General features: G+C 45.2%; 1 protein-coding gene across 1 annotated transcript in view; it reads right to left on the bottom strand.

The window, feature by feature from the left end:
- Window positions 1-12,942, bottom strand: part of SLC4A5 (solute carrier family 4 member 5) — a 107,258-nt gene that overhangs the window by 48,335 nt on the left and 45,981 nt on the right. Inside the window, 1 exon segment of the mRNA XM_077766262.1 lies at window positions 11,819-11,948. Coding sequence (XP_077622388.1) covers window positions 11,819-11,948 — 130 coding nt within the window.

The raw sequence follows: 12,942 nt of genomic DNA, 5'->3' as shown, positions 1-12,942 counted from the left end.
CAGTCTGTGACTCCCTCTCTCTCTGACCCGCCCCTGCTCACGCTGTCTCTCTCAGAAATAGATAAAAACATTTTTTAATTTTATTTCTAGGAGAGAGAGAGAGACAGCGTGAGCAGGGGAGGGTCAGAGAGAGAGGGAGACACAGAATCTGAAACAGGCTCTAGGCTCTGAGCTAGCTGTCAGCACACAGCCCGACACGGGGCTCGAACCCACAAACCGTGAGATCATGACCTGAGCTGAAGTCGGCTGCCCAACTGACTGAGCCACACAGGCGGCCCAGATTCTGCATTTCTAACAAACTCCCAGGCATGTCCATACTGCCAATCTCCAAATCACTCTTGAGAGTTGTGGATCTATACAGTGAAATATCCTCTTTCCTCTCTGTTTTCCAGATCTGACCCCTTCATTCTCCACTGCCCAGAAAGAGAGCCACTTCCCTTCAAACCTCTCCCCATCATCTTACTTCTTTCTCTGATAGTAAACACTGAGGACAGGGTTCTCAAACTTAAGCATGCATCAGTATCACCTAGAAGGCTTAGGAAAATACAGATTACTGGGTCCTACCCCAGAGTTTCTGATTTCATAGCTCTAGGGTAGAGGGGAGGGAGTGCCAATGACTTGGACATTTCTAACAAGTTCCCAGATGATGCTGATGCTGTGATCTAAGGATCACTTTTAAGAACCACTGTCTTAGGGGGTGCCTGGGTGGCTCAGTTGGTTAAGTATCAACTTCAGCTCAGGTCATGGCCTCAGAGTCTGTGAGTTCAAGCCCAGCATGAGGCTCTGTGCTGACAGCTCAGAGCCTGGAGCCTGCTTCAGATTCTGTGTCTCCCTCTCTCTCTGCCCTTCCCCTGATCATATTCTGTCTCTCTCTCTCTCAAAAATGAATAAACATTTTTTAAAAAATTTAAAAGAACCACTGTTTTTTTTTTAAATATTTTTATTTATTTCTAGGAGAGAGAGAGAGAGACAGCGTGAGCAGGGGAGGGTCAGAGAGAGAGGGAGACACAGACTCTGAAACAGCCTCCAGGCTCTGAGCTGGCAGTCAGCACAGAGCCCGACGCGGGGCTCGAACCCACGAACCGTGAGATGATGACCTAAGCGAAAGTCGGACGCTTAACCGACTAAGCCACCCAGGCGCCCCAAAGAACCACTGTCTTAAGATGATGATTCTTAAATTTGGTTGCACAGAAAAATACCTCAGATGCTTTTAAAATCTTGATTTCTAGATCTATCCTAGAAATCTTGATTTCCAGATCTATCTAGATCTATCACATCAGACTACCTGAGTGGGACTCAGGCAACTCTGCTATAGACTATTCTACGTAAAGTTCCTGACTATTGGGGCTCAGAGGCTAAAATAAACAATTAATTGTAGTCAGCTGTGTTTCCTGGCTATTTTGATATAGACCTGCTTCCCCAAACAGACATCAAATTTCTTGGGGCAGGGACCATGGTTTCCTCACTGGTGTTCCCTTGCAATCATTAAATGCTTACTCCTACCTGCTTGAGGGCAGTGAGGCCTCACTGGTCACTTTGGGTGAATTCTAGTTATAAGGAAATGACTGGGGAAAAGACACAATCATAGAGTTTAAGCATGTTTAAAAATACTGAGAATGATCTAAGCAATGACCATCATAGTCTAGTAACATTACACACACATATACAGATCAGTGGGGCAGGAGCTGCCTCCAGATAGAAGCAGACACCTCAGATAGGAATCAGAAAAACCTGGACCCAACCACTGATTTACAGGAAATGCAGGGTCAGAAAAACAGGTTAAGCATCATCACAGAGACACAACAGAATACAGAATGTGGAAAGCATATAGGACAAATGATGCCGTTTCTTTAGCAATGACAATAATCACAAGGGAAAAATAAAGGAGACGCCTATAGAGAATGACTTCAGAGACATATCTCCCCAATGCAGTATGTGGACCAATTATATTTTAAAAACATGAGATGATCTGGGAGATACAGACACTGCCTAGATAATTCCGTAAAAATAAAAAATTAGTGTCCTTTTAAAAAAATGTGACAGTGGTATTATGGTTGTATTAAATAGAAAGAGGCCTTTATCCCCAAATTAATTGAAAACAGGGTTCTGAAGATGGTCTGTGGTTGAAGACCCATGGTCACAGCAGCATCATTTACAATAGCTAAAATGTAGAAGCAGCCCAAGTGTCCACCAATGGATGAACGGATAAGCCAAATGCAGTATATTCATGGGATATTACTGAGCCTTAAAAAGGAAGGAAATTCTGGCACATCTTACAACATGGATGAACCTTGAGGATATTATCCAAAGTGAAATAAACCAGGCATGAAAAGACAAATACAGTATGATTCCATTCCTATGAGGCATATAGAGTAGTCAAAATCATGAAGACAGAAAGTAAAATTGTGGTTTCCAGGAGCTGGATGGGGGGAGTATAGGGGGACTTATTGTTCAATGGGTACCTGGTTTCAGTTTTATAAGTTAAAAGGGCCATGAGGATCGATAGTGGTAATGGTTATACAACATTGTGAATGTATTTAAAAATCACTGAACTACACACCTAAAAAATATCTAAGATGGTACCCATTATGTTAAGTATATTTTACCACAGTTAGAAAAAAAATGGGAAAGAAAGGAAGAGGCCTTATCTTTTAGAAACACACTGAAATATTTGCAAGTGGAATGATATGGTGTATGGGATTTGTTAGTACGATCCAGTGGGGGAGGGGGTGGGGGGGGCAGATAGCAATGAAAGGATAGAGACACAAGATTGGCCATGAGTTAGCTGGTAACCACTGAAGCTGGGTGATGGATACGTGGGATTCATTCTACCATGTACTGTTTTCATATATGTTTAAATTTTCCTTAATAAAATGCTTAACCACTTTTCAGAATGGACAAAGGAATGGGCCTTTTAAAAAGCCTTTGACCAAAGCCTGGCTTGAAAATGCTCAGAAACCTGATAAAATGGTTGTGTAATCCCAAACAATTCATTGCGAAGTGACCTTTACACCACAGTTGGCTTCAAAAAGTGGGGAATTAGAGTTGGAGAACCAGGTCAAGTGGAAAGCAAATCTCCAGACTGGAAAAGAACTCTAGGGATTTTGTCCAGGCCAGGGCAGGGCAGGGCAGGGCACCAGATGCCCCCTCTCCCTTCTGGGATGGAGTTGAACAGAACATTAAAGAGTCACATGTCACAGAAAGCAGTTCTCTGTCACGCAAAGAGGGTCTGGAACTGAGGGCTTTTCTGTGACTAGGAACTCGGTCACAGATACAATTAGAGAGGTCGCTGTTAACACCAAGAGTGATGGAAAGCGTCATGGGGCAAACTACCAGGTACAGCCAAGGCTTTCCAACACTCAACCCCAGGATGTGAGACAAAGAAGGAGGTTCTCCTTGTAGGCCCTGGAAAGGGCTAAACACTAGGAGACCTGAATTCTAGCTCCATCCTCAGATGGAGACTCAAAGTATAACCCCCGCTGGCCCTGTACTGGCTAGTGTATCCATGACTCTTCATCTCCATTGCATTAGTGTCATCTGGGAGCTTATTAAAGATTCCAACATCTGACGCTGAACCCCAGACTAATGACATTAGAATCTCAGGGGCCTGAGAATCAGACACTAGGACTTTTTATAAGGAAGACCCAGGTCTTTAAGAGGACAATGAACAGGCCATTATGTGTGGTCAACTAAGAGTAAAATCTGGAGAATATAGACAAACATTTTGATTGGGGTGAAGGTCCTTTCTTTCTGTGCTTATTTTGCATATAATTACCATTAAATTGTGTTCTCATTAATTTGTTTGCAAAAACTCCCCTTAGAAGAGATCAAGCCCTGTGTCAGGCTCTGAGCTGATACTGCAGAGCCTACTTGGGATTCTCTCTCTCCCGCTCTCTCTCTGACCCTCCCCAGCTTGTGCACATTCTCTCTCTCAAAATAAATAAGTAAACTTAACAAAAAATTCCTCTCAGAACACCCTAATTCAAAGATTAAGGGGTGCCTGTGTGGCTCAGTCAGTTAAGAGTCTGACTTTGGCTCGGGTCATGATCTTGAGGTTTGTGGGTTTGAGCTCCACATCACACTGTGTTGACAGCTCAGAACCTGGAGCTACTTCAGATTCTGTGTCTCCCTCTCTCTCTGATCCTCCCCCAATCATACTCTCTCTCTCTTTCTCTCAAAAATAAACATTTAAAAAAAAATTTAAGATTAAAAAAAAATGTAATCTATAGAATGTAAACTTTAATGTTAAGGTTATGTTGCTTCTAAACATTTAAGACTTATATTTGTATGATTTTATTGCTTAGATGAAGTTATGTTTACTCACTTAAAAGTTGAGAAGTACATGCCCACACTGTGGTAATTCTCCATCTACATGGCCTCACTGACTTTATTTTGTAACTCTCTCATTCCTATCCCATCACCCATTGTCTAAAGACTTGACATCCATGTATCAGTTACAAAGTATCAAGGCATACATAGTGTTTCTGCTTGCTACTAGGGCCAGTTGGTAATAAATTTTGTGACTGTAACAGATTCATTTCTTAAAAGTAACATGAATGTGAGTTCTTCCCTATCATCCAGCAAAGCCATTTAACTTAATTAACTTTGAGCCATAGGAACACCTTGAATTTTCCAGCAGAAACCAAAGACCAGTGTTAATTCTCTTATGGGCCAATAAAAATGTTCACAGAGATGTGTGAGAAACCATTAGTGTATATGAAGTGGAGTACCTGGATGGTTCAGTCAGTAGAGCATCTGACTCTTAATCTCAGGGTTGTGAGTTCAAGCCCCACGTTGGGCATGGAGCCTACTTTAAAAAATATATCTGAAATAATATAAAAAGTTGTTTCCACCCCAGACCAGGCTCGGAAATTTGTCTTTATATAGCCCAGAGATGATTAGGTCCAAGGATATTGACTAATGTTAAACAAAACATTACACAAAGAATGTAGCCAAAACAAACCACAAGGATTGATGTATAAAACCAATACTATTAGATATTTAATACTATTTAGGTATTTAAAAGTTAAAGTATTATATATTTAGATGAATACATATTTATATACAAATATACATGTGGATGAATCAACTGGTATCTCAGCAAACAAGGTGGTCTGATGGTGGGGTTTCTCCCTTCTTGACAACTGCAACTGTGGGAACCACCTGAGGACATCCCCAGTTGTGGGGAGGTGATCCTTCCTGCTGACCAGCCTCTAGGGGTTCTGAGGAAGTGCTAGCCAGTCAAGCCACACCCGGGAAGAGTCCTGCCCTCTCTCCTCACATACCTAGCCTTCCTATCCCACTCACTGGACAGCGAATCCTATCTTACAACCCTGAGTCCACCAGGTGATGGCCTTGTGTCACTGCTGTGCACAGGTGCAGACTGGTGCTTCCCCCACCTGACAGCAGGCCCTTTGAAGGTGGCCCCTCTCGGTGTGTTAGGCCTCATTCAGCCCCCACCTTGAGCTGTGGTAACTGTAAGTGATCACTAAATCCCTGGGGGACAGACACCCTGGCATAGCGCCTGTTCTGTGTTTACACAGCTTGCAGGTAAGAGCACTAGCTGCAACCAGGGCCTCTGAGGCCTGGGGGAACTTTCCCACTTCTACCTGGGCCTTGATCCAAGTTTGATTCATATACAATCACTTTTTCCCGGAATAAGTGTCAGGTATCAGTGTTTGACTAGAAGAAGGACGGGGAAGGACCATGTTAGATATTAGACATGAAAACAGCTTGATAATAACAGTGTGATTATTCAGACCAGGAAATAAGCATCCAAAGTCAAACAACCTTAAAAACTTTCGTCTGACCACAAATCTCCATACATGGCTCCATTGCAATAAAACAGGAGGCCTCAGGCACTGCTCACCTGCCTCAGAACCACCTGGCAACCTGCAGCTCCTGTAGGAGCTCTTCTGCTCTCCCCACTCCTCCGATGAGAGACGGGTCTGGTAACTGCCTCCACTCCTGCTAGGAGCCCCCAAGCCTCACTGCAGCCACCCTGCCTCTGCTCCTTGGGGCCTGTCACACGAAAGGGATGCAGCCTTCCTAGCTGTGGGCTCAGGGCCCTGCAGCCTCCACCCAACAGCTCCCCTCTGACTCTTCTTGCATCTTTAAACCACTCTCCTTCACCTGGCTCCTTTCCATCAGCAGTCAGTGTGCTCAGATTTATCATGCTCACAAAGAACAAAAGCCTCCCTTGAGAGACCTCTCTAACCGCTGCCTTTCACAGACAAGCATCTTGCAGGAACTGTTCAACTGGACCCACCCTCGTCATTCCGACTCTCTTCTCCACCTGCTGCCCCATCCCACCTCTGAGACTGCTCTCATCTCTACACCCTCTGGATACCCTTCAGTTCTTCCCCCACTTTTGGCCACTCCTTCCATCTTGAACATCTCCCTGCCCCTGGTTTCTAGTACACAGCACTCCTTGCGTTCCCCTCCAACCTCTCGGGCCACTCTACAGTCTCCACTGTGGGTTCCATTTCCTCTGCCCATCTCTTAAATGTGAGTGACCTGCGGGTCCTGCCCTGGAAACTCTCCTTTTCTATGGGTTTAATTCCTATCTAGATGCTCATCACTCACAAATCCATGCCTCCCTGCTGATCTCCAGACCTCCACATCTATATGATGACCTGCTGGACGTCTTCACTTGGAGTTTCCCCAAACAGAACATGTCCAGAAAGAATTCATCAACAACCTCCACCAAAACAAAACAAATCACTCAACACTATGAAAACTTGCTACTCCTCTTGTGTTTCCTAAATTGCTACCATAAGTCACCCACTTGCTTAAGCTGGAAATCTGGGCATCTCCCTGACTATCCTGCTCCCCAACATGCCATCTGTCATTAAGTCCTGTCAATTCTACCTTTTAAGATAGGTCTCAAATCCTGTAAAAAGATCAGTGGTTGCCAGGGATTTGGGAGGAGAGAGAGATGAGTAAGCAGATTTTTAGGGCAGTGAAACTACCGTGTATAATACTATAATGCTGGACACATGTCTTTATACATGTGTCCAAACCCATAGGAGGTACAACACCAAGAGAGAACCTATTGTAAACTATGGACTTTGGGTGATGTAGGCTCATCAATAGTGGCAAATGTACTGCTGTCATGGAGGATGTCAGTCACAAGGGAGGCTATGCATGTTCAGGGGCAGGGCACATATGGGAACTCTGTACCTTCTCAATTTTGTTGTGAATCTAAAACTGCTCTTAAAAATGTATTTAAAAGCAATATATATTAATATGTAACTGTTATATATTAATAATATGTAGTTATTATGCTCAAAAAAAATGTCTCAAATCCACCCCTTCTCTCTGTTCCCACTGCCAACATCTCAGTCCAGGGTCTCATCTCTCACCTAGTGCAGTCTCCTAACAGGCCCAGTCTTGCCCCCGTTTTCCTTCTTACATTCTCCACATTGAAGCCAGAGTGGCCTCTCTCAAATACACAGTCCTGCTCCTCTCCCCCTCAGTGGTCCTCCAAAGCTCTCAGCATCAAGTTCAAGCTCAACAACATGGCCTGCATAAGTCCTCCACAATTGGCCCATACTCTGTAACACAGCCACAGGGAATTTCTACCCCTTCCTCTGTGTTCCAGGGGCCTCTACCCTTCCCCCTTCCATAACCTCTCCTGGTTAACTTTGGGCCATCTTTCAAGTCTCAGTATGAACACCATTTTTCTCCTGGATGTCTTCCTTAACCCCTGATGTCTGGGCCAGGTGTCCCTACACTGTGCTTTCACAGAACCCCATCGTCAAATGCCTGTTTATCCACTTTTGTGCCCCATTAGACTGAAAGCCCAAGTCAGCAGGGATGGCATCTGCCATGTTCATTTCTGTATCTCCAGCACTTGGCTCAGGTTTACAGACAGTAAAACACTTTGTAAATATGTTAAATGAATGAAGGAGGTTTACTGACTTTTGTGCTAAGAGTTCTCAGCTTCCTACTCGGCTTTAATCCATATACAGTAGGCAGTTCTGGCCCCATAAGCATGATCCCAGGTGAGTGGTGAGACCAGTGGTCTGGGGGTGCATTCTACTCCAGACTAAACAGGGAAATGATACTAGGAGGACATTCTACAAGATCTTAAGTGGGAGCAGTTTCAAAGTGGAGGCAAAGTTCAGGCTTTCCCCTCCATCACACGTGGAGTGTGCAAACATCTCCACACATAGGATGCTTTTGAAAATATACTGATATGGTTTGACCCAACTAAGCTGACCCACTAAGCTGACCCACTTTTCTTGCCCTTCCTTCTGCCCTTTCCTGGTCATTGCAGGAATGTTCTCAACACATTTGTGTCTCTTCAGAACCTCAGGAAAGTTTGCTCTTTTGGTCTTCTCTGAGTTGAGATCAGAGGCAGCTTGGATTTGGAATTTGCTTTCAGAACTCTTAGAAGACTCTAAGCTCTGGCTATTTCTGAGTAACCCCAGAGGGCTCTCCATTCTTGGATGGGTTCCAGCCTAGGTCATTCTCCTTCTCTTTCTGTCCTTACAGCCAGGCAGACTCCTGTCAGAGGATGGAATTCTGGGTAAATTGTTTGCTAGAAGTGAGGGGGTTGTGTGCTCCCACCCACCTGACCCAGCCCTCCCTTCAGGCAAGGTCAATATCAGCAAACAGCCAGCTGCATTTTCCTCCTGGGAAGGCTAAAGAGACTGAGTTAGTAAAAAATCTATCTTATTAACAGCCTGACCTACCAGCATTGATCACATCAGAAATGCCGCCTGCACACACCAGTTCCCATCATGTGCACAGGAGCAAAGCTTCAGTGGAGCTCAAAAAGCCATTTAAATCCATCCAGGGGTGACACCTTCTCCAAGGGCTCAAAACATCCCCCAAACTAATAACCCCTGACAAAGCACCACCAGGGAAAATTCCTTGCGGATTTGAGATTTTTACTCTGTTAATCTCCTAACTCAATAAAGCAAACACTCCTGCAGCAAATTAAGTACTTTTATTAAAGAGTCCCCTCCTCCATTCTCTTTGATGTGGGTATAGGCCTGCAACCCTCCCAGGGCCTGAGTGTCTGTGTGAGGGGTTGTCAACCCCTCAAACACCATCATTTTCTCCTGTTACCCCAAGGAGCCCCAGAACCCACTAGGATTTGCAGATTCTTGGATTCTGGAAACTTCTAAGACCTCTGGCTTCCCAGAGTAGATCTCACAGCCTGTCAGCTGAGGGAAATGCTTCCCATTCTTTTGTGGGGGTGTGGCCTGGCCCCAAGCACCTCTACTGTTGCAGTTTGCCTGGAGGTGTCTCCAGCACAACTGTCCAGGCCAAGGTGAACTTGTTGGCCACTGGTCAAGCCTTTCCCTTGACCTTCTACAGGCTTGCTGGTCATACCTCCAACAGTGAGCTGGAAACCTGATGGGGTTAGCTGGAGAAAACATTAAAGGAGACCAGGTAGAGAAGGGGGCGGTAGGGAAGCCTGAGCTCATCCTCGCCCACTTTTTCCTGCCTCCAAGTTGACCCCCAAGCTACTTCTCTTTCACATCTGCCTAGAATTTGGTTCAGCCATTTGGACTTCCTTTAGCCATGACTGTCCTCTCATTATTGGTTTGAGGTCCACTCAGGACCCTTCCAGGATCTCCTCAAATGCTATCCTCAGAAAGCCTACCTTGAGAGGAAACCCACCAGCTTACAGATGGCAACTGTCAAATCAGACCCCTTTATATTTCAGGAGGAGCCTCCTTCTAGAAACATCATCACCTACAGTTTATCAGTTTCATTATAGAGTCTATAGTGTAGTAAGTTCTATGGATTCATTCTCAGAGAGACTAGATGCACTATATTGTCTATGGTGACAGAGAATCAGGTCTCTGAGGGCCCTGAGAACTTCTTAGCAAAGGCTCTGTGCATATGTGTGATAGACCCTCATGGAAGGTCTGGTCCTGGCAGTTGTTGGCAGGGGTCCGGGGTCCTGGATGCAGACCTTGCCTGTGGAAAGAAGGCACTCTCTCCTTACTGGGTCTCTGAGAAGACCCTTCTCAATGTTCCTTCTTTCTGTTTGCCCACCTTGGCCAAGAAAGGGAGAGGAAGCACTAGCTCCTCAGAGGCATTAAGCCACAGTAGCCCAGACTGCGCCCTGGTCACTCGAAATGTCTTATCCTCTCTTCTCAGCCCTGAATAGATGCTTTGGTCTCTGTAGCATTCTCCATTTATTTCTCATCCCAGTGGAATTGCCTCCAGACTTATGTATTCCCACGGAAATCCAAACAGAGTCCCTGGAAGTTGGAGGAAAAGGCAGGGAGGTAGCTTTAAAAAATGGGGAAAGCATTACAAAGTGCATAAGCCCTCAAGTTAGGGTCAGACAGGCTTGGGCTAGAACTAGACTCAGCTACCTGCATAATCTCACCCTTATAAGCTATTTGCCCTTCTAAACCTCCATATCCTCATCTATAAAATGGGGATAATAATAGTTCCCACCTCCTTAGGGCTATTGTGCAGCTTAAGGGAAATGAGCCCATAAATTATTTAGCATACAGAAGAGCTCACTGAATGGTTGATAAGCACAGGTTCAGGGGCTTCTAGACCAGGATTGGATGAGGCTAGGAATTCATTTCTTCCCTGGGGCCTGCAAGGATTTGTTAGTCCACCCAGTGGCCTTTTGTTCCAGGAGAGATTAGAAGGGGGAGGCTTGGCAATGTCCAAATTTCCTCTTCTTCGCTCTACAGAGCAACTAACTTCCCAGGTGAGTGAGGTTGGTGGGTGAGGGAAGATCCTAGGCCATGGCTGGAGCAGCTTCCAGGATCTGAGTGTCCTGGTGGCTCCCAGGGAGAAAAAGTCCTGGACACAGGTGGCAGTTAGTCCATGCATTCTCAACCGGGGCAATATCAGCCCCAAAGGGGTCTTGGGAGAGCAAAAAATTTTAGGTATACACTCCAAAGTTCAAGCCAACCTCACAGAATCATGTTCCTTAGTATTCAATTTCTCTCATTAGAAATAAGTTAAATCAAATCCTAATTTAATAAATTTAACTGAAATTAAAATTTCTTAGGGGTGAGAGGCACATTAATACAAAAAAAAAAAAAAGGTTGAGAAACATTGGTATGGTTCATCTTCTGGACTTTCTCAGCTTCCTTCCCAGGGTCCCTTCTCTCTCATTGGCTCTTCTTGCTGTTTTTTTTTTTTTTTTTTTTTCTGGACTCTTGTCATCATTTGGTGTTGCTGACCAGAGCACTCTGTCCCAAGCACTGGGTATGGCCAGCACTACTCCTTACTCCAATCCTCTTTGGCTGCATGACTTCACCACGTGGTTCCCTTCCAGCCTTCTGACTCTTCTCTTCCTTCTACTGACCTATATACATAGCTCCTCTGCCTCTGGCATGTGCCTCCAGAGCTCCACTGTGTCCCACCCCAAATTCTGCAGTCTCTTTTTTTCAGAAGCCCGCTGGACCACTCCACCTGGATTTTTTTATGGCATACACTTTCCTTCCTCCATGAAGCCCTCCCTGCCTACCCCAGCCCCCTTGGTGCTTTCCCTTCTCCTATAGCATTTAGTTTGAACCATTTGACAAGAAAGAATATATGTCTTGTATTATTCTCTCATGGTCTCGTGGATGTCTGTTCTATTTTTCCACTTTGATTTTAACTTCTTTGAGAATAAAGACAAAGAAGTTGTTGCCCCTTAGTGTCCAGCCCAGTTCTGGAAGGCAGAAGGGGAAGTCTTTAGGGGCCAGAAAGTGCCCCAGCAGACTTAAGGTGCAAGATGCCACTGGCCAAGTGTCCTTCCCACCAGGAGGGTCAGCTCAGCCTGGACCCCACGCAGACTGTAGGAGGAATCCCCTTCCCCCCTTCCCTTGGGACTCCACCTTACCTGGCTGACTCCTTCCACTCCATCTGGTCTCCATCATGCTGCAGAGTGTCCATCTCTGTGAAGAGGGTAGGGTTGGGAGCCTCATCTTCCTCCCCCAGGATGTCCTGGAGCTGCTCAGCAGCTGGAGACCCTACAGAAAGAGGGCAGCAGGGTCTGCTGAGTGGCCTGGGAGAGGCAGAGGGCTGCAGGGCCAATTGAAATGGAGCAGGAGTCAGGTTCGAGAGAAAAGTATTTCCTAATTTAGTAAAACTAAGCCCAGCTTCTGGGCAAAGCTAGACTCAGGCCTCTGTGGTTGGATGTGGGTGAGATATTCTTTGAGATAAATGGAATGAAGGATTTAGTCTGCATTCAGTCTCCAGGGTCTTGTAGCTGACAACAAAGAGGGATAGAAAATGGCCAAAGCTAGGAAGAAGCAAGGATAGGAAACAGAAAAGTGAGAAGTGAGAAAAACTCTGACCTGACTTCAGCATAACAAACACAGAAGGACTCCTTTTCCCACTGGGCTCCAGACCAGTTAACTACCAGTGTTGGCCTTGAAGGGGCAGTCAGCTCTGCAAAAGGATGTTCTTGTACCCATGTGCCACGTGGGCCCACCTTCTTCATGGGCAAAGTGACAACGTATTCCTGAGCTCCTGGTCTGCTTTCCAACTGCCAACTAGATGTCACCTCCTAGATGTCTCTCAGGCACCTCAAAAGTCAGGATTCTAACACTGAGCATGTACCCTTCCCCAAACATGCTTCCCCTTCCTGCCTCCCTTCCTTCTTTCCTTTCTCTCAATATTTCATGGAAGTCTATGTGCCAGGCTTTGTTTCAAAACAAAACTGTGAAGAAGGCTCATACATCCTTGTTCTCTTGAATGTCTGCTCTAGTTGCAGAAATAATAAGTAAACAAATGCATAAATGATCATTTCAGGTAGTGATAAACATTTGGGGAAAAAAAGGAGAGAAATACATTAGATAGATTGGTTAATTAAGACCTCTCTGAGGAGCATGTGTTTGAGTTGTGACTTGGAAGATAAGAATAAGCTTCTTCTGCATCTCTGGAAAAAGAGTGCTCTGGGTGTTTCAAAGACCCTGAAGTGAGAATGGGCTAGCCATTGTGTCTAGAGCATGGTGAGCAAGA

This window comes from Crocuta crocuta, unplaced genomic scaffold, assembly GCF_008692635.1.
Source record: "Crocuta crocuta isolate KB4526 unplaced genomic scaffold, BGI_CrCroc_1.0 scaffold113, whole genome shotgun sequence".
Lineage (NCBI taxonomy): Eukaryota > Metazoa > Chordata > Mammalia > Carnivora > Hyaenidae > Crocuta > Crocuta crocuta.
Note: the sequence above shows the minus strand (reverse complement) of the source record. Positions and strands in the feature narration are given on the sequence as shown.